General features: G+C 36.3%; 1 protein-coding gene across 1 annotated transcript in view; it reads right to left on the reverse strand.

The window, feature by feature from the left end:
- The window catches only part of LOC150106689 (gem-associated protein 5-like), a 560,402-nt gene that overhangs the window by 493,341 nt on the left and 42,858 nt on the right, over positions 1–24,203 (reverse strand). The window contains exon 3 of the mRNA XM_090392643.1: positions 17,943–18,060. Within this exon, the coding sequence (XP_090248769.1) occupies positions 17,943–18,060 (118 nt within the window). The remainder of the gene's footprint in view (positions 1–17,942; positions 18,061–24,203) is intronic.

Raw genomic sequence — 24,203 nt, forward strand, 5'->3', positions numbered from 1 at the left:
ATATTCAATTTGGACTTAAACTTGTGCTTTAGGTCACGAACTAAATGAAACATCCTTTTATAACTGTGCCTCCTGATCTGGAATTCTCTCTGCATTTATTAATATAAAAACTTTTCCTTGTCCTGCTTGATGGCTCTTCTGAATTCTCTGTGTAATCTTTTATATTCTTCAGTCTCTGTGAATCTCTGTTTTTCCAACCAACATCTTTTGTTTGGTTCCCATGTTGAATCTGAAATCCATGGGTCTCTTGGTCTTTTTACCGAGTCAAGATACTTCTTGGCTGTATCCTGCACTATCACCTACCTTAACTCCTTTCCAAAGCATTTCTGAAAAGGAGTTAAGTTAGGTTCTCCTCACTAGTCTCCAAAAACCATTCAAATGAGTTGATGTTTTTGATATTTATTTGATAAATACCATAAATATCGAAAACAAAAAAATAATAATAATAATAATAAATAAATAAAATAAACCCTTCCCCAAAGAAAAAACAACCAGAAAAACATTGCCATGTCAACTTAACCAATACCCAGGGCCTCAATACAAACATTAATGATGAGCACTAGCATTTATAGAAATTAAAATCAGTATTCTTTCCAAACACTTAAATGGCATCCTCTATACTACAGCACATTCACCTCAACCACCCTAATTAAACACATTGTGCATCCCTTCAGTATGCAGAACATGTGCTTTTGTCAGATCTGATATACCACGCAAAAGGTCACTAAATAAACTTAATCTCTTCTATATAACCTACTCTGGCTCAAGAGTTCCTTGCCACACTTTGTGGCCTTCATTTATTGTCTTTACCACTTTCCAAATGAAGATGAAAATGTTGAATTCTGATATTGACTGCTGAAAGTGGAATTCATATAGTCTAATGTTTGTAATTTTTAAACTGGCTTCTCTTCATTTAACTTCACAAGTTTAAGGAAAAGAAGATAAACTAATTGTTGTCAGTAATGAGATAAAAATGTTCACTTACCTAACTGAATACTGGATATTGTTCATCATTCTCCCAACACCCTGGACCTTTGCTTAACTAGCTCTACCTCCATCTACCTCAGATCTCCTCTTCACAACTCCAATATAACCTTGCTCACATTTTCTTTTTTAACAGATCAACCATCCCTCAGCAATCTCAACTGTGTGTTATGAATGACACAACAATAGCAATTCCAAATGGGATAACCTCCATTTCTATGCCTCTTTTGCATGGTCTGATTGCCATTTCCACTTCCCATCCAAATACCTGATAAAATAACTGAAATAATCCTTGCTAAAATGAGGGCCTAAATTTCTCATTCCACTCAAAGCATCCAACCCTTTTCCATGACTTGGTTTGACAAGTGTGCCAAGGCAGTACAACATGTTTGTATAACTTGAGTTTCAGATCAGGAATAATAGCACAGGAATGGAAGGGAATGTAACCACATTCTTACCCAGCTTCCATGTATGGCCCCCTGGTCCTCCCACCACCAGTCCTATTCTCAAAAATATCTTCTGGATTAATCTTAGAAACCCTTCAGTAATTTGAATGTCTCAATCATATCACCCCTCCTTCGCCTATCGTCCAATCTCTGCAACCCACAAATCTCAACCTGTTCTCATAAGGGTTCATTCCACAGACCTGCTATCATCTTGGTCACTCATCTCTGGATCCTATCCACCTCCTCCCCATCAAGAAGAAACCCTGGCACCCATATCTGGGCACAGTAGTCTAGATGGGTTCTTATCAAGGCTCGATACAGAGGAACAATAAATTGTTTGCCTCTGATTGTTAAAGTATTGTTCAGAAGCCAAGTGATTTGATGACCTGATTTAGCCACTTTTGCAATATGCCCCTTAAACTTCAATTCCCTATCCACCAACACTCCCAAATCCCTGGCCTCATCAATCTCCTGGGGTACGGTTCCACCAATGTGATATACTGCTGCTATTCTTTTCACCCCAAAATGCATAACCTTACACTTCGCCACATTAAATTGACATCCATTTTCCCTAGCCCAGTCCTCCAAACTATCCAAATCATCCTGTAGAATTTTGACATCCTGTGCACTCACAATTGCTCTACCCAACTTTGCATCATCAGCAAACAAGTGAACACTTCCTCTCAGATCCTTTCCTATATCATTGATGAACAAAATGAAAAGTAGTGGTCCAAGAACAGAGTCATGTGGCACACCACTAGTCACAAGCCGTCTTTTGGATTCAACTCCTGAATAAACTACTCTCTGGTATCTCTCCATCAACCACCCTCCCATCCATCTCACCAACCCTATATCCATCCCCATCTGCTCCAGTTTACTGATTAGAGTTCCATGTGGTATCCTGTCAAGGGCTTTGGCAGGATACCACATGGAACTGTGGTATCCCGTCAAAGGCCTTGGCAAGGTCCAGTAGAATCACTGTAAACCCATTACCCTTATCCAGTTCATGTACGTCACTATGTATAAAACGTGAGCAAGTTACTAAAGCATGATCTACCCTTCATAAAACCATGTTGTCCCCCATACAATATCCCATTTTCATGTATCCAATCCTGTATTCTTTTCTTGACTAATTTCTCCAAGACCTTGACAACGATTCCTGATATGCTAATTGGTCGGTAATTTACAACAGAAGTCTTGGAACCTCCTTTATGCAGTGGAACTATTTTCCCCATCTTTCCACCCCCTTGGGACTATCCCAGACCCGAGACTCAAATTAAACAAAATGGTCAAGGTTACTGACAATTCTTTAGCCGCTTCATGTACAACACGAGCTGGTATACCATTCAATCCCACAGATGTATTGACATTGAGGTTACGCAATAGACTACTCACGTCCACTTCATTCACCACAATTCCCGTATAATCTATTGGTTCATTCATTTCTGCAATGTCACCACCTGGATGATATATTCTTGCAAAGTGCTCACTAAGTAACTCAACTATATCAACTGATTCAGTTACCTCCCTACCATCAGCATTCCTTAAAATCATTCTGTCATATACATTTTTTCTTTTACTTGCAATATATTGAAAAAACTGTTTAAGATTCTCTTTAGCCTGCATGGCCAATGTTCTTTCGTAATCCTTTTTTTTTCTTTTCTTACCACTCGTTACCCTTCTGGCCTGTGCTTTATACCGTTCATGTGCCTGCCGGTCACCTTTCTCCTTAAATTCCCTCCACAGTTGTTTCATTTTTTGCAGCTCAAGCTTAATGGTGTTATTCATCCATTTAACCTCTACTTGATTTATTATTTGGACTCTAGGTATACAGTCAGCCATTGCTTCATGCAAACACTTTTTAACTGCCTCCCATGCACTATCAACTTCTAGCCCTTGCAGTTGTACATGCCATGGCACTGAACCAATCAAACTCTTAAGCTTGTCATACTTACCAGCCCGATAATTTCATATGTACCCTGTCTTAATTGTAAATTCCACACCTTTAGCCACCTCCCAAGTCAAGACCCAATGATCACTCTCACCAATTGGTGGCAATGTGGTCATATTTGTTACAGCCAAATCCTCAGATGAATTACTAGGTCAAGCACTCTCTGACCCCTAGTATTTTCCATTACATGCTGTCGCAGATAGTTATCCCTTAATAACCGCATAAAATCCAATTCCTACCTCCTGTGTGTCCTCTCCTCACTCCAATCAATGCGACCATAGTCTAAATCTCCCATAATAATTACCCTCCTTCCACTCATTTCTTCTATTTGCTTGTGCATACTGTCACCACCATCTTTTCCATCACCTGGTCTATAGCAGCACCCAATTGTATATTTAGTTCTGCTAGCCGCACTCTCACACCAAATGGCCTCAAATGTGCTCTTTTCTCTATCCTGCAATTCAACTTCTATTCTCCTTGGCTGTAGCTCATCAGCTATCATCAACAATACTCCTCCCCCCATTTTATTCCCCCTGTCATTCCTGAACACACTATACCCATCACATTCAATCGCACTAGCTATATCATCTACAGTCAGCCATGATTCACTAATACCAATAACCTGTGGTCTGGAAGTGCCAACCATGGCCAAAAATTCTTCCTTCTTGTTCCTAATACTCCTAGCATTAGTGTACATGAATTTAAGACCTCCCATTAGTTAAATCCCTACCTTGATGCCTTATACTAACTATCCCATTCTGATTTGTTGTCCTTATTCGCTCGGGCATATTATAATCATTCATACACTCAACTGCCTCCCTAAGGTCTGCATATCTACTCCCCCCTCTCCTTAATAAATCTAGTTTCCCTGATTCTGTACATTCTCTTCATTCAACAACACTTTTTCAAGTCTCCTTACACAAAATCCATTCAAATGCAAGCCATCCATCTTATATAGATCCTTTCACCCATCGAACTAACTCCACACGTCCACAAATTCCACACTACTCGTGATACATAACCCAAGCATAAAGTCATTTGCAATTATGGCCCTCCTTTTAAACACTTCACTGTCATACCGTGGCAAAAGAATAATCATCCTTGTGTAGAAGCTTAAGTGCTGTGAGGACATCATGTTGGAGGCTTAATGGATTTTTTTACAACACTCAAAACGAATTAAAATAGAATTTAATACTTCCCATATTTCATCCTAGTCACTAGGACATCTACGGGGATTACAAAAACAATTAATGTAACATGCACACACAAATCTTACAATACTAAGCCCAACCACGTGGGTGACACTAAAGTCCTATCTAGGTGGAGCGCCCTCTAAGGGCGGTAGTAGGTGGCCTGGAATGTAAGGTGGGACCTCTGGTGATGAGGGTTTCCCAAATCTTCGGAAGCTTAATGCAACCGTATTTATTAAGATTTGGTTGGTTTCTGAGAGCTGCTACTGCTTCTAAGAAAAGTCTCTCTTTCTTGAATTTGCTGTGGTGGAGCATGGTGGTTTTCTTCCATGATACTCTGTGGGTGGTGTCCAAAACATGGTCAGCCAAGCCTGAATGGCCATAGTTATGTTTACATATGTAAGACTTGTGTTCCTCCAGGCGGATGTATGCTGATCTGCCTGTCTGTCCAAAGTACGCCAGCTTACAGGAACAGGGTACTTTGTAAACTCCAGGCAGCGAGAGAGGAGGGAGTTGATCTTTCGTAGAACGGATGTGGTTTGTGGATTTTTGATAATATGGCATCATCAAAACTCTTACTAAGAGAGCCCACAATCTTTGTTCCAGTGGAACCGCCCTTACTACTAAGCTTAACCACATACACAACACTTTCCTCTCCAATGGCTACAGCAAACACAGTATCAAAAAAATAATCAGTTCCTCCCCCATTCCCCATCCTTCTCCTCAACAAGATTTTAAAAATGCCATCACCATACCCTACATTCGTGGCAAATAGCCAAGATTCTAAAAAAGTACAACCTACACACAGCATATAAGCCCTACCGCAAACTTGCTATCCTTATCAGTTCTACGAAAGATCAACTCCCTCCTCTCTCGCTGCCTGGAGTTTACAAAGTACCCTGTTCCTGTAAGCTGGCATACTTTGGACAGACAGGCAGATCAGCATACATCTGCCTGGAGGAACACAAGTCTTACATATGTAAACATAACTATGGCCATTCAGGCTTGGCTGACCATGTTTTGGACACCACCCACAGAGTATCATGGAAGAAAACCACCATGCTCCACCACAGCAAATTCAAGAAAGAGAGACTTTTCTTAGAAGCAGTAGCAGCTCTCAGAAACCAACCAAATCTTAATAAATACGGTTGCATTAAGCTTCCGAAGATTTGGGAAACCCTCATCACCAGAGGTCCCACCTTACATTCCAGGCCACCTACTACCGCCCTTAGAGGGCGCTCCACCTAGATAGGACTTTAGTGTCACCCACGTGGTTGGGCTTAGTATTGTAAGGTTTGTGTGTGCATGTTACATTAATTGTTTTTGTAATCCCCGTAGATGTCCTAGTGACTAGGACGAAATATGGGAAGTATTAAATTCTATTTTAATTCGTTTTGAGTGTTGTAAAAAAATCCATTAAGCCTCCAATATGAACTAATCATTCTAGCTCTCTCACTCTTTTCTTTTGCTAACTCAAACAATTCATTCAGGTCCTTCCTCTATCATTTCCATTTTATCTCCTTTCAAATCATTTGTACCTGCCACAACAATCATTTCTTTCACCCTTTCCTTTTGCTCTCTAATAGACTCAGTTACGTCCTTTATGGTCGCACCAGGTTATTACGATTTTGTCAAATCCTCTACTAACACACCTCGTACTAACGAGTCTCCATACAGCACTCTGTCCTTCATTTTGTGCATGTTCACATTCATACGTCTATTTTTCCTGTCATACCTTTTATTATTGGTTGGTTCATTCAGTCTACTTTTGTTCATGCACTCTAGCTGCTGTTTTGCTCTTTCTATCGCACTATTCAACAACGCGATCTCACTTGTTGCATCTATCTCATCTTTTTTATTTTCTGTTAAACCATTAATTTGTTCTGTATTAATACCATTCATTCACACTTTCTATGTTCATGCCCTCACAGGTCTCTGGTACAACCTCGCCATTTCTTGTCATATCACTATTTTCTTCATTCTGAAGTTTGACAAAAATATGACATTCACGACCTGAAACACACTTTAATTCCTCATTTTCCTTACATTTTCTACACACATTCACTCCTTTATTATCCATACTCTAACCATACTCCAACCGCACTCTGCAAAACGTACATTTCGCAGATAGTATACTGATAATCTCCTTTATATTACAGTTATTGAATAAAGATGGCGAACCATTATTACTAGCCGCCATTTTCCTTCTTACGGGAGCCATACTCACTTCTATCGTATTTTATCAAATTAATAATTGAAACACCAAAAACACGAAAACAGACAGACTAAGATAAGCAAAGCAAACAAAACTACGTAATATTCAAGTAAATTTGTCAATGATAACTTAAAATAACACTTATCTTATCAAGAGCGCTCAACAAACAATACAGACTACGAATCCCTCTAGCGGCAACCAATGATAATGATAATAATAATAATTCAGTGTACATGCAATATGGCATGCAACTTCAACTTCTCATTCAGACTATACTACATCCCACAGAAACTGTAAAAAATATAATCAACAAATGCAAAAATTTGCCTACTGCTCAAATGACAGATGGTTGATGCTATCCTGGAAAGGGTAATACAGTAAACTAGTAACACCCCCCCCTCTCTCTCTCTCAGACTCACTGCAGTCACTTTCTTTCTCTCAAAGCCTGTAAACACACATGCAACTACTGGTTAACATCCATTTATGTCCAGATTCAAACATACTGAATCAACTTCGTATCCTCCCCCATCTCTTTCATTCCATCTATATCCATGTTTTGGAATTGTCTTCTTTGCCAAGACTGCACCTTCTAACAATTCAAAAAAAAAAAAAAAAAAAAAAAAAAAAATATCCATAGGTTCCTTCCTTCCTTCGAACACTTGAATAGTGATATCTGTTGGGCTTTGGAACCTCTTATGTATGGGGGTCATATATTATCAAAACAACCTCCATGGAGGCAGCAGACTCATTGTGGGCAGCTGGTTCACTCAGCTAACAACATATTTATCATACTGAAATTTAAAGTTATTAACAATCTCTGCATTCACAATGCAAGCTGGTAATGTGTTCCATTCACCCATAATTCTTTACATAAAAAAATCTACTCCTCACAGCCTCACACAACTTCTAGGGATGACCTTTTGTTCTTCCCTTCTCACCTTCTACTCTTTTTATAATCCCTTCTGTATTAATCTGATAAAAATCTACTCACTAACTTAAACATCTCTATCATATCACTTCTTTTCCTCCTATTTACCAAACTCTGTCATTTGCATTCCTTTAATTTTGCTTCATAACTAACATTCCTGAGTCCTGATAATGCCTTAGTTACTCAACTCTGGATTTTCTCCAATGTTTCCACAATGAAAACTAGGTGACCAAATCTGGTCTGACTAGTGCTTTATACAGTGGCACGACTATCTCCTTATCCCTACATGTGGGTGTACTCCTTATCATAGAAGCAATGCAACATGCAGTCAATGCAATACTTGCAATGACTGCATGTCGCATTCACATCCTGAAGCACAGTTCCACCGATATAGTACACAGGCTTTGTCTGCATTTCAAAATGCAACACCTTTCACTTATTAATATTAAAACTACAACCTCACTATTTACAAACTGGTTATATTCATCACTAAACAACATCTGGCCTCAATTTTCTTCTGTTGAGGAAAGTTGAGGCCAGTTACATCTTCCATGAAGTCTTTCATAAAATTTGTGCATTTGTCAGGTCTGATATCCATGCCAAAGGTTATCACACCTGGAATTCCCTTTATATGATCTGCTTGGGCTCCAAGATTTCTTCACATAACCTCACTTGTTGCCTTCATTTGCTACATCTATCATTTTCCTAATTCTGATGACTTCAGTGACCTATTTGACTATCTATCTTTGCAAGTTGATCACATACAGCCTAATTACTCTAAGAGTGAGAAAAATCCAAGGCAATGTCAAACTGGACTTCCTCTAAGGAACAAAGTATATTAATTGTTTTATCTTCTTGTGGGGAATGGAAATATCCATCTCATCTATCAATGAGTCTGGAAGCTTGGTCTCCTTGATTTTCTGCAGCACACATTCTATTATTTTCTTCACTAGTGGATTTTCATGTAGTGGGGCTATTTCTGGTATTCTAAGGATTGAACACATTGATTTTTCTCTCTGATGTGCTGTATAGAGATAGCAAGCAAATCATATACTCTCAGGAATGCTGTAGTTATGAGAGGGCAGAATCGACATATGCATTAACATCCCTATTGACACTTTCTTTACAACTGCCTTCTTATTATAAGAGGGTTTACCAAAAGATGCTGCTACTTTTGTGGTACATTGCTTCTTTGTCTCCTACACATACCAGTCACTAAATTAGAAACTTTTATGCAGAGGTGCATAAACTTCACTTATGCAATGTATATGCAAAATACTTGGTCACATGCTTCACCACATGCTCTTGGCAACTATTTAAGAATTCTGCTGGTCAGTAATTGTCAACAATGTTGATCTCAATGAGAAAAACAAATGATCTTTCAGAGTTCAATAAAGGGCAGTAGGTGCTTCTCTTGCTGGAACCCACAATTCTGAAAACAGCAGAGCTGACTATTTTCTCAAAAGGTGAGATATCTCAGATGTTTAATCACTGGGAAAATAATCCACATTGCTTGTCTAAGAGGTGTAATTGTGGTAGGGATTGTAGAGAACTTCCTGTGTGTAGAAATTGACCAAACCATTTCCTGTGCATAGTTCATATTTCAATGAACTATGCACAAGAAATTGAAGAGGATCGGTATTGGCAGTTGCTAAAGGAGGCCCAACATGGTATTAAAAAAAGTTTCTAATTCAGTGGCTGGTATGTGTAGTATGAGATGCTCTACTCAATTTTTAATTTTTGGATCTCCTTTTCATTCTTCCACCTTTGGTATATTTGGGAGTGTGTGTAATCTCCCTCATAATTAGGTCATCTCAGTGTTTTGCTCTTACAGTTTTTGTTCTCATAGCCTTTACTGTTACACTGGTCACAGATAGCAGAGCCACAACACAGTTGGAGAATGACCATGCCTATGACATTTAAAGCAGCACAAAATATTTTGGGATATAGAGCTTAACTGGACAATTGAGATATCCTGCTTTCACTGATGGTGGTGGTATAGATGTGTTGGAAGTAAGGATGATATTCCTGGTGGAAGCCAGATGATCATCCATACATATGAGTATTCTCCTTGTGACTATCATTCCTTGTTCTTTCATTTTGGAGATCTGTTCATCAGGATCATCAAGAAGATTCCACTCCAATATTATTCCTTGAGAGAAGTTCAAAGTTTTGTGAGCGGTAACTGTGATTCCTAAGTGTAAAATCCAGGAATGGGTGGATAGGAAGGGATACTATACAAAGGAGGGAAATAGCATAGTTTTGCAAAGAGCAGTTTATGCCTCAGTAACTTAATTTTTATAATGAAGTGACAGTGAGATAGATAAAGGTAATGGTTACACAGTGATACATCTGGATATTATAAAGGCATTTGACAGGTTTCCACATGGAATTCCATTGCATATTGAACATTATTGTTCTATGGTTGCTACATTAATTGCTGTTTCCCTTTTTAGGAATAGGTACAAGAACAGAAGTCTGCCAATCAGACGGTCAAGTCTCTGTATTATATATGTCCTGGAATAAATTTAGCAAGGTGTCTATGATGATGTCAACTCCTTTGCATATCAGTTCCATTGTAACACCATTGATTCCCAGTGATTTTCCTATTTTTGAGGAGCTAACTGCTGCAATGGCTTCTTCTTTTAATATCGGGTAATCTCCTTCCTCTGAACCTCCTGGCAAAATTCCGTCCAAAATATCATCAGTTAGTTGAAGGTCTTTTTGAAAAAGCTTGATTGCGTAACATTTCCTCTATCAACTATTTTCTGGTTATCCGTAATAGGAGTTCCATCTTCCTCTTCTATGCTCCAATTAATTGCAGTAGTTTGGTTAACTTATTGATAATTTGAAAAGCACTTTTAGAATTATTTTTATTTAAGTCCTCTTCTATATTTTTGCATTTATCTCATATCCATAAGTTTCTAGCATGTTTGATTTCTTTTTTAATAATCTTAGTAACATTTTTATACTGTTCTCTGTTATCACCGCTATTAATATGAGATTGAAATAAAAGTAGAACGGTAAACAAACAAATCAAGAAGAAGAAATAAATACAACAGAAACAAAAATTAAAATAACAGAAACTGAAAATGCAATTAAAAAATTGAAAAATAGGAAATCACCAAGTCTAGATAATATCAATAATGAATTACTAAAAAATGGTAAAGAAATAATCAATTCAGAGTTTATATATATTATACAACCAAATAATAAATACAAAAAAGATTCCAGTAGAATGGGAAAAAAGTATAATAATACCAATATTTAAAAAATAGATTTTAAAAAAATAAAAAATTATAGAGGAATAAATTTATTAAATACATCATTAAAAGTACTAACAAGAATCCTAAATAATAAAATAAAGGAAATTAATCTATCAGATGAACAACAAGGCTTCAGAGAAGGCAGATCATGTACAGATGCAATATTCTCTATCAGACAATTGATAGAGAAAACAATAGAATACAATAAGAAACTATTTATATGCTTTATAGATCTGGATAGCTAAACATATTGTTAATATATCACGTATCCCAATCAATAAAAAAGCATACAAGATATATTAAGAGAAAATTAAAAGAATTTAGCAAGTCTTCACCTATAACTTCAAATTTTGCATGCCCTTTTACACAGCAAGAAGCTGAAGCAGTCTTAAAGAAATTAAAGCCTGGTAAGGCTCCTGGTTTTGATAACATTCATCCAGAATTTTTGATTAATCTGGGAAGAAATGCAAGATTATGGTTAACTAAGTTCTATACTGACATTCTTATAACCGGTAAACTTCCCAATATTTTTAAAAAAGCAAAAATACTTTCTCACTATAATAAACTATAACACTTTTTATGAATGTTAGTCAAGTCAGTTTTAATTTTTCGTCCTACTAGTTTCACCGATTTTTGCTATCGGCATCTTCAGGGATACAATTGGTAAGCGATATGAAGGTAACAGACCAGGTTTTAACTGACAGTTCTAATTCATATAAAATTTAGAACTGTCAGTTAAAATAATAACTCTGTCTCGTTTCGAAGCTTCTAGACTCTGACCAACGTAACTAACACCACAGGAGCAAGGTATATTATACACTCCAAAGTACTTGTAAAGAAATGAGACAGGAGCACATAGGCTGTTAGAAACAACAGGCAAGATATTTCAGGCCTTTCTTCCCACTTTGCCTCTACCAACCATCTTATTGAGTGGGATAAGAGTCATATGCCCTATATAGAAGAGAACTACCATTCCAGAACCTTCAGGGATGCTGCTATGGTCACCTGTTCAACAGGAAACCTAAATAAGAATCAAGGTCTAATCCTACTGGAAATTTGGAAAACTTTAATTAGATCACTAAACATCAAAGAAATGAACTTTCATGCCAATTACATTATGTCTCTAACATCATGTTCCTGAGACACGCGCATTGTCTCACACAATACTAATTTTGTATGAATTAGAACTGTCAGTTAAAACCTAGTCTGTTACCTTCATATCACTTACCAATTGTATCCCTGATGATGCCGATAGCAAAAATCGGTGAAACTAATAGGACGAAAAATTAAAACTCACTTGACTAACATTCATAAAAAGTGTTATAGTTTATTATACAAGTAGTCAAGTAAAGAAAATCACACTTTCGCACTATTTTTAAAAAAGCAAAAATACTTTCAATTTTAAAGTAAGCCTAATCATAAACTGGAAAGTTACCGACTTATTACTCTCCTCAGTTGTTATAAATTCTTTGAAAGACTTATTTATAATAGAATAAGCTCCACAATTTTTAAATATGTCCCAATAGAACAAGCTGGCTTCAAACCAAATCGTGGATGTTGTGATCAGGTTCTCTCTTTAGTAACTCACATAGAAGCTGGTTTTCAAAAAGGTTTAAAAACATCAGCAGCATTTACTGATTTGTCAACAGCCTTCGACACAGTTTGGAGACAAGGCCTTCTAATATAAATTATATAAAATTATCCCATGTAAAACAATAGTCCATATTATTAACAATATGCTAAGAGATAGAAGATTTATAGTGGCTATAGGTAATGAAACTAGCAGCGAAAGGAAGTTAAATAATGGATTGCCACAGGGATCTGTTTTATCTCTGTTATTATTGAATGTGTGTGTGTGTGTGTGTGTGTGTGTGAGAGAGAGAGAGAGAGAGAGAGATCTTCCCATCACTACATCAAGGAAATTTTGTTAAGCCGACGATATAGCAATAACTACACAGCATAAATTAAGTCAGCTTTTAAAAGAAATTCTAAAAGCTGACTTAACTATTCTGGATGAATATTTTAAAAGATGGAGACTGTTTAAATAGGAGCAAAACAGTAATATCTTGTTTTCATCTAAATAATAACCTGGGAAATGTGAAACTAAAAATTGAATTGAACAACACTATACTTCCATATAATAAATTCCCCAAGTATTTGGGAGTTACACTTGACCCTTCTCTCACTTTCAGGCAACATCTTTCAAACTTGGCATACAAACTAAGGACACGTAATAATATCCTGCAGAGACTCTGTGGCACTACCTGGGGTTCAAGAGTCTACTCTTCGGAAAACAGCCCTTGCTTTGGTATTCTCAAGCACTGAATATTGTGTTCCTGTGTGGCTAAACAACTGTCACACAAGGATTATCGATTCTCAATTGAATAATACCTTAAGATTAATTACAGGCTCTATTAGATCGACTCCAACTTATTGGTTACCTCTATTAGCAGTCATTATTCCTACGTAGATTGAATTCTTTAGTCCGTGAATTTCAAAAAATGCATCCGAACCTACCTATTCGTCAGGATCTCTCAACTCTTAATGTCAATAGATTGAAATCTCACCATCCATCACTATGAGCAGCAGAAGAACTAGTGTTAAATAATTTTAATCCTTTAACAAAGTGGGAGGAAACATGGAAGGAAAATATGAAAGAACATTTGCATAACATCTTTAAAGGTGATCAAATCATTACAGGATCAGACCTACCTCGCAAAACCTGGACAGTACTAAACAAGATTCGGATAAACCATGGCCTATGTGGAGATACTCTCTATAAATGGAACATATTGTAAAAGAATGCACCTTTCGTGCTTATCAGAATGACTGGAATGTATATAGAGGCTAATGACTTCACATCACTTGCCTCACTTGTCAATGAGGATATATAACATATATCCTCATGGAGAAGTAACAGACAAGTAACTTGTTTATAAGGATATGTGCTTTGCATTATAAGATACTGAAGAAAGTGATGTGAAGTATTTAGCATGCAAACTTTGTTTGCTTATACTTGGATAAAGGATTAAACCAAGAATATAAGTTCTTTGCATCTTTAATTTATCTTTATCTTCAGTTCATGTTACTTTTAACATCTCTGATTCCTTTCATATTACTCTTTTCTCTCAAGAGCCTCCAGAACATTTTGCCAATTTATCTTCTATATGCTTACCAGTATTCCTATAACTTTTGTTTAGCTACTTCTATACACTGCGTTGCTTTTGTGCAATTTTTTTTGAAGGGGGGGGGTATTCTCTCAGGGCACTAATAAATTAATTGCTAGAAACTTTTAATATGCTTTCTTCTTTTCCATGACTGCCTCTTTACCTTCATGGAATTCTAATTATTCTAGCTTTGCAGACAACTGATTCTTTCAATGAGGATTTCACTGATTCTTTCAATCAATCAAATGCTTTCTTCAGAGTTTTTCCCTGATTCTCCAAGGTTTGATTCTTTTCTCTGAACTCTCATATCTACTGCATTGTTATTTGTATATCTGAAATCTGTATAGTTCATCGCTGAAGAATGATTGAGTTTATTGCAAGATAGAAAAACAACTCGGGCTTCACAAATGTAGATCACATAAGTTGTATTTCACTGAATTTGAATAAGAATTATTTATTACTCATTAATTTGACACTTGTGCCAACTAGTTTCATACACATGCAAAATAAAATAAAATAAAAATATAAAAAATTGGCTTCATCAGGGTTTATAATTAGCACAAAAAAGAGTATTAAAATAGATAACAACAGAGTTGTCTAAATGTTTGAAAAATCATTACTAAAGAAAATAAATTCATCTTTAAACAAGAATGCAAAGTTACATGGCACGTGTTAGTTATCATCAGGAGATGATGGTTAGCAAAATTAAAATCTGAAATGTTATAAGATTTAATGAAAGAGATTTCCAGATATCATTTAATATAAGACCTTCAGAACATTCTGCCAATTTATCTTCTAAATTTTACCAGTCTTCTCAAGACTTTTGTTCAGCTACTTTTATACATGCTTTGCTTTCATACATTTTATCTTTTGAGAGATTCATGTAAATGGATAACTGTTACAGATTCCCTTAAATGTTTGGAATAAAAGTAATCTTCTAAATATGGCATGGTGGAAATAGCCCAATCTACTGCATTGTTAGTAAATAAGGTATGGTGGGCCAGACTAGACCTATCTTTTCTTTTATGCTCAACATTGCCAATATACTCTTTCTTTCCCACCTCAAATCCATGCCTTGTCTGCCCTGTGTAGGCTATACCACATTAGCATGATATTCTAGATTCACAGGTCTTTGTAAAAGGGAGTACTGTACTCAGGATACCTGAGAAGGCTGCAAATGGTTTGAATCAATTTGAAAGTCACTCTGATATTACGAAAGATTGCCAACATATGGAATGGTGATGAAATCTCTGTACCGGATGTTCTGATTATAGAGAGAGAGGGATAGTTTGAAAATAAAATCTTGTCAACTGGTTTTTGGTATTGTTGGATCCTATTTCGTCTGAATCTATACTTTGGATCCGACTTGATTACTATTACGATGTTCTTAACTAATTGATAAGTTGATTTCTAATTCAAATATAAAGAAAATTTATATTTAAAGACTGCGCCACTTTATATCTGAATTAGTTCAAGAATTGAAGATAAACCAACTCTCAACTACCCTTCTCTTATATGTTGTTATTATATATACTGGCCGAGAATATTTAACTTACTTAATTTACCCGCTTTGGTTCGAATATTTTATGAATGGTGCAGTAAAAGAGATTCAGGCAAAATACATCTTTTGATTAACAAAAACGAACATTTAATTTTAGAATCACAAATTTTACACTTAAATTCAAATCAGTTATTAAGATATCACAAACATTTTAACTTCTCTGATAAATTCAATCATACAAACTCAGACCATGGTAAATCTGTCATCTCTATAATACAGTCTTCTTACAGTTCCTTAAGTTCCAAATACAACAAAAATTGCAGTAACACCTCTTCACAAACAAACACTTTTAAATTTACACTTCAGCTAATTTCCGCAATAGTTACTGTTAGTATAAGGAAATTCTAGGATGAAACTCACACGCTTCTCTGCAAAGGAATATTAATGGCTGGAATAATCTTACCGATAATCTTCTTTCTTCATAAACTTACACACAAACATTTTTTATAACTGTAAACACTTTGAGCAGTATACGGCACTCATTAAAATAAATCTTCTAAGCAATAACTGAATTAATCAACAGTTACAATACACATAAACAAACGTTCTTGCTTGAAGTACTACTGATCACTCATGAGTTAAAGCAATACACAATAATTCTTTAACTTGAGATTTTATATGCACAGTTGTTCATTCCTCCGGCATTCAATTAATTCCTTAGGCACCACAATTCTAAACACAACTATCGTTAAGCCTCAACTTCACAGCCTCTACTTATTCTCTAGTAACCCCGTACTATACTTCAAGGTTCCGTATGTCCTTGAAAGGTCGGCGCTGAAATTAAATCTCAATTCAAGTATCGCTAGTCTATTTAATAGTCTCTCAGGTGTTTTCCGTAGCTATAATTGTTATTCTACAACTTATTAGCTAACTGCTTCTCGACTAGTAGACTTAAATTAGCTGCTTGAGTAACTCGCCGACTCGCTATTATTACATTCTGATTCCCGAATGCCCAATGCTCCAATTCCAACCCAATGCCAATCCTCTCTCTCTCTCTCTGTTTCCTCTCTATCTTTATTTTCAGCATTCCTCCTTTATATATGCGTTCTTCTTGCCTAAATTGTTCTCGTGATTTCCTTGGCTAAAACTCTTTTCAATAATTTTCAACATTCTCCTCACATGCTGTTCCAAACTTGTGCTCGCTCACTTACATACGTCTCCATGACAACAAAACAAAACATAATAAAAGTGAGCTATTGCATAACATTAAACTTCTACAAATAGGAATAAATAGAGAATATTTACATTTCAATTAATGCGCAGTTAAATTATCAAATACAAGTTCTTATAATATTAACATAGTAATAATTAAAATAGCTTAATAATATTTAATACAGTCTTTTCATTATTAATACATATATCTTTGATTAAATAATTAAATATTAGATAAAATTAAAGGTAGTTATATGAATATTAAATTATAAATAAACGAATTACATTAAATAATATTTACAAGTCTAGCCTATGTGATGGAAAATCATGTTGGATTCTGAATCAAATAATAATTACTTAAATCTCTATATATTCAGAATCCAACAGTATAACCATTTAGAACAAATAAATGGGAAAGGGCCGAAAGGTCGGTCTTAAGATGATGATCATTTAGTAAAATCAAACAACCCCAATTCCTGAGGGTGTAGATAATACTTAGTTTTTGAGAAGAATGGTGAAGGGATGAAGCATGAAGATAGTGTCCCATGTAAACAGGCTTACAATATACCTCCAGAGCAACATCACTATCAGGTTTCTTTATGAGGAGGACAACTATGAATAGGAATTTACCATCCTTTTGGGGTTCTAATGTAAAATTAATTGTAGGTTTATTATTATTCTATTCTCTCAGCCATATGAAATGATTATGAGCAAGGTGGTTTCCGGATGCCTTCCTTGCATACTATATCCTATGACTGTAGCCTATGTGTTCACAGGAAAGGTTTGCCTGCTTGCAGGATGAAAAACCCCAGTTTTTTTACACCAGATAAACTGGTGTAAAAAACCCTGTGTCCACACCCAAGACTGGCTAACTTGGCTATGGCTGAGGAAGATCCTTCAACTCTTCACGTCGTTAACAGGAATCGAACCTAGGACACTCCTTCCCCAGGCATATGATTGTGAAGAGCATAGCCACTAGGCTAACCGAGCAGACAATTGTAGGTTTAAATGAATATTATCTAATGAAAATCAGGTATTAAAAAGAACTTTTATAAACCAGTTGTAATAACAAAATATATTACCTGTTCATCAGAATCAGGACACCATGATAAAGATATGACATCTTCTTCATGTCCCTTTAGCTTGCAAACAATGCGATGCTTCAAAATATCTAGTATAGTAATCAGACCACCCTTATGGCTATAATAAAATATTCATAAAGATATTAAATATACATATATATATATATATATATATATATATATATATATATATATATATATATATATATATGATACTACTACCATTAACTCGGGGTTGGGATATGTTCATTTTTAATATTAACTGACTTAAAACCCGAGAATTATAACAAAATGAGATTTATTTGAAAACGCAACATGTTTCGTCGAGATAGACTTCATCAGGCGTTAAGAACATAGAAAGATATTAAAAGACACTGAAAATAACATTGAGACACTCTAAAGCTATACAATTATAAAGTTATAATATTCGACTGTGAATTACAGTTATTATGAACTTGAGCTATAGTCCATGTTCAAGTTAATTCGAAGGTAAACTATATAAACAGGTCAAAGGATTAGCTATGCGAAGCCCCCTCTCTCCTGTATTAGCTAACATTTTTTTCGAGGATTTTGAACAAAAGGCAATCTCCCCTTTTAGTTTAAAACCAAGAATTTGGCTTAGATATGTGGACGATATTTTCCTCATATGGGAGCATGGTATTGAGAATCTTCACAGGTTTCTCAACCACTTAAACAACCTCCATCAGGATATAAAATTGACCATGGAGATTGAAGAAAATAGTTCCATCTGTTTCCTAGATGTTAAACTCACCAAGATGCCTGAATCAATAAAAGTCTCTATATTTAGAAAGTCAACACACATGGACAGATATTTGCCAGCGTCCTCACATCACCATCCAGCGCAAAAGTTGGGTATTATATCAACTCTTGCGAATCGTGCAAGATCTGTACTGTCAGATGAAGAACTAAAAAAAGAAGTACAACATCTTAAATGGACTTTTAAAAACAATGGCTACTCTTTTAAAAGTATTAACAACCAATTATCCCACCGTCAACGTAGCAACGTAGAGACACAGGACGACTCCGAAGGTCATATCATCTTGCCATATATCAGCACACTATCCAAAAAGCTGAGTAGAATCCTAAAGAAGTTTAACATAAACGTGCTTCTCGACTCTGCCAAAAATAAGATCACGTTTCAACAACTATAAACAATCTCACAACCTTCTACAATTCCCAGGTGTATACAAGGTCACATGTGAGTGCGGAAAGCCTTACTATGGGCAAACGGAGAAATCTATCCTACTGCATCTCGAGGAGCACCAGAGAGACATTGCTTATAAGAGAACCAGAGCAACTGCTCTGTCGGGCAATGTCCTGTTTTCAATAAACACGAACAACGAAAGCCACCAACATGAGATAAATTGGACATCAACTTCAAACCTACACATTTGCCATGATGAGGTGGAATGCAGCATTGTGGAGTCAAAAGAAATCACCTTGGACCCGCTTCATATGAACAATAATCTCAGCTATAATTTGCCTGACTCTTTCAGCTCTACTATCAGATACTGGAGAGCGCGTGGTTCCACACACGTACAAGTGTACAACAATAGAACTTTAACACGGACTATAGCTCAAGTTCATAATAACTGTAATTCACAGTCGAATATTATAACTTTATAATTGTATAGCTTTAGAGTGTCTCAATGTTATTTTCAGTGTCTTTTAATATCTTTCTATGTTCTTAATGCCTGATGAAGTCAATCTCGACGAAACATGTTGCGTTTTCAAATAAATCTCATTTTGTTATAATTCTCGGGTTTTAAGTCAGTTAATATTAAAAATGAATATATATATATATATATTTGTGAGAAGTCACTGTTGATATTGTATTAGAATGCCTTTTCACTGAAATATGATGGCACATTAAAAATACTCTTATAGTGAAATAAGATAACAACAATACTAGCATAAAATCAATAATGTACATGAATGCAAAAAAATACAGCAAGACTAACAAACCTTCAATTAATTGACACAATACTTTAATGAACATGAAGAATTTAAGAACAGCATACTAGACATAATAGGCATATGATGGCCAAGTGATCAGCATATCTGCCCTTCAAACAGACTGTAGGTTATAAAAATTTAAAAAATAAAAATAAATAAATAATCCCACCATGGGCATGAATTTTTTGAAGCCCTTAGGTGATAATTTCACCTAAAGACTTTATGTCCATGTGGGATCACCACCATGTTTACCCAACATCTGAACTAGCTTAAAAAAAAAGTCATGTTTAGCTTTAGAGAAGGGTTCCGGATTATCTAACCTTTATAACTCACGAACAGCACTATATTAATACTACACCAATGTACTATAGCCTTTTGCGAGTGGATGAGATCAATAAAAATTTGTAGGCAATTTTTTGTTTTAAGTAACAGCTAAAATTTTCTTTTTTGTATTATTAACTGAGCCATAAATTATTATTCCCATATAAAGTTATCATACAAATGCAGATATGCACAGCATTCTATAACAATAAATAAATACTTTATAATCACATCCCCTTTCATGTTAAATTAGCAAGTGGCAAATTATTCATGTAGTTTGTTGTTTAATTTAATCTAATTTTTAATTTCAGTAAAATGAGTATCCTATCATATTATTATTAATAACATTTGACATCCATGGGAGGTATGCACTATTGCACACAATACTCATCCAACTGTGCTTTAACCTCTACCAGCTGATGTGGATGAAATAGTGAGACCAAATTGCACTTCTTATCCATGTTATTCAATAGGTGTTGCAGAATCATATCCAGATTTAGCTGGACGTCTATAGACGTTCTAGCCAGTTGGGGGGGGGGGTTAAACTGATTCAATGTGTCTGTTCACAACACACTCGGACAATGCATTCCACTCACCAACCATGCTCCATGCAAAGAACCTGCTCCTCACTCCTCTCTCAAAACCTCTTTATAGAGTTTCCAGTGATGGTCTCTTCTTCTTCTTCTACCCCCCCCCCACTTCCTCACATTCTATGAAAAATCTCTTCCATGTCAACCTGATAACAACCCCTGACTAGCTTATATGTCTCCATCATATCCCCACTCTTCCTCCTATTCACGAGGCTTTGCAACTTACATTCTCTCAATCTGTCCTCGCACTCCACATCCAAAGACTACTGACCACCTTTATGAATCTTCTTGGACCCTTTCCAACGTATCCTCATCACCATGAAAACCCGATAATCCATATGAGCCTGATCAAGGCCTTATAAAATGCCATCATAACCTCTCTATTTCTGCATGTCAGGGTCCTCTGCATCATTGTCATTATCTGATGTGACGTCTTCAAAACTTGTGCAATGTGGCCACAAAATTTCAGTTCCTTGTCCACCTAGATCTCTCAACTCCTTTACTTCCTTTAAAGTTTCCCCACCAAGTGTATACTTTCCATTCCATCATTGCTTACCAAATCTCATAAACTTACACTTTGCAACATTGAACTGACAGTTCCACCTACCTGTCCATTCATGCAATCTATTCAAGTCCTCTTGTAAGGCCATAACATCTACTTGACTCAGCATTGTCCTCCACAGTTTTGCATCGTCTACAAACAGCTGCATATCACTAGTTAAACCCATCCCAATATCATTAATATACAAATTGAACAACAACTGCCCCAAAACTGACCCCTGCAGTACACCACTAGTGGCCTTCCTCTTATGAGATACAGCACCCTATATACAACTTTCTGATACCTATCCAACAGCCAGTCACTGATCCAATAGAAGAAGTCTGTTATAAAATCAAATCTGTTTCAATTTATTTAAGAGCTTGTTGTGTAGAAGTCCAAAGCCTTTGCAAAATCTAAGTACACCACTGTATATGCATCTCCCCTGTCCAATGTATTTGTCACCTTGTTAGAGTACATAAGTTAGTGACACATGATCTCCTACTAGCAAACTCATGCTGATAACCACAGAGAATACTGCTGTTATCAACCCATTTCTGTGTCCTACTTCTCACCAATCTCTCCAGTACCTTCACAACTCCAGATATACAGACCGGCCTATAATTTTAAGCTACAGCCTTATTACCATCTTTATGCAGTGAAACAATTTTACCCTCCTTCCACTCCCTTGGAACCTATGCTGTTGCAAGACTCTTATTAAACAGGCATACCAATGCACCTGGAACATTCCCTTAAGTAGCATGGTGATATGTCATCAAACGCTATTACCTTATTGACATCAAGTTTATTTCCTCCAATACCTCCTGCTCACTCACAATTAAGCCATCCTCTCCTATGTCCTTTGCACTTAAGTTCCTCATGATTCCACTTTGACCAGGATGAAACCCTTATAAATTGATCGCTAAATACCTCAGCAATGTCTTCTGGAGCAGTTACCATTCTACCACTTTCATCCATTAACATCATCTTACCATAATCATTCTTTCTTCTACTTGACACATATCTAAAAAACTCTGTAGGGTTTTTCCTGATTTGCCAACTTCTGCTCATATTGCTTTTGTTTTCCTTACTAACTGAGTCACTCTCCTGACTTGTTCTTTATACTCTTCATGTAAATGATTATTACTATTATTCATCTTGTACTTCTTCCAAAGTACCCTCTTTTTCCAGATTTCATGCTTAAGCTCCACATTCATCAATTTCTACCTAATTCAGCTTTTGGCCTTCAGAATACATTTACACATTGATGCTGTTATGTATTTCTTTGTCAGTTCCCATGCAGCATTTATTTCCTTACTACTCAACTCCTTGTTCCATGTTATAGCGCCAAGCTGCACCTAAGCTTGTTATAATCACCAACATTATAATTCCACATATATGCTTTCCTCATAAGAATCTGCATATGGCTAGTCACAACCTAGGTGATCACTTCATGATCACTCTCACCAACTGGAGGAAAGTGTGAAATGCATCACAATTACATCCTCTGATGAAATAATCAGATCTAGAACTCTCGATCCTCGCATGTCCTCTGCACATGCTGCCTGAGATAGTTATTTCTGAAGAAATTCATTTTTCTTATTATCAAATGCTCTCTCTCTCTCTCTCTCTTCATTCCAATCTATACTGCCATAATTAAAATCACCCATAATAATTACCCTTCCTTTGTTCACTAATCCAAGTTGTTTATACATTTCTTCATCACCACCCTCCATATTCCTAGGCCTATAGCACTTTCCATTGATGGCCTGGTTGGCCAAATGGTTAGCGTACCCGCTCTCCAGCCAAAAGGCTGTGGGTTCGAATCCCGCCGTGGGCATGGATGTCTGCGAAAGCACTAGTGGTGGTAGTCAGCGGTAGATGCCATTGGTGTTAGATGATGAAGGTTGGTGAAGTAGTGAGACGAAGAGTTGTAGAGTTGATGCCCTCCCTCGATGAGTCTTTGGACTCCCTGGAGGTGTGATATAATAATAATAATAATATAAAAAAATCCAACTAAATATATCTTCCTGTCAACCTCCACATTACACCACACTGCCTCATAACCATTGCCACTATTTCCCCTCTTTCATGTCTACCTTATGTGGACATAATTCCCCTGCTATCAGTAGCACTTCCCCTCCCTTCTTGTCCTTTCTATCCTTGCAAAAAATACTGTATCCTTCCATTTCTATTCCTGTTAGAATATCATCTTCATTCAACCATGTTTCACTTATTCCAATGATTTTGGGGCAAATAAACTCAATCAGTGAAACCATTTTATCTCTCTTATTTCTGATACTTCTGGAATTTGTAAACACAATAATTCATTTTTATGTCTATAACCGATCCTATCCAAGCCACTTGTTGGTTGTGATTTACCTACCACACCTGCCCAATCACCTTTATTACCAATTACCATATACATCTGCTCAGTCTCAACTTCTCCACCCACATTGCAATATACTCCATCTTCATATACACACACACATTCACCGTCACTTTCCACATCCACTCTTCCTATGCCATGTCCCCCTGCCCACCCGGTCTCTCCCCATTTCCCTGTTCCTTTTGCATTCCCATTTTCTCTTCATCTCTCATCTCACACTACTACTATTTCCACTGTCAAACACTTCTTCTGTCTCTTCAATATCACTCTCCTTATTTTTCCTTTCATCTCTTTCTTCTGATTTCTTTCATGCATCACACACACACACACACTGTGCTTCCATCACGCAACACTTTCTCCAGTACACTCACTATATTTGTGTATTACAAATTAATGAAACTATTCAATGACCAGAATAAATATAATGTTATTCATTATATATAATA

Source organism: Typopeltis vanoorti, chromosome 5 (assembly GCF_054136105.1).
Source record: "Typopeltis vanoorti isolate ZY-2024b chromosome 5, IOZ_Tvanoo_1.0, whole genome shotgun sequence".
Lineage (NCBI taxonomy): Eukaryota > Metazoa > Arthropoda > Arachnida > Uropygi > Thelyphonidae > Typopeltis > Typopeltis vanoorti.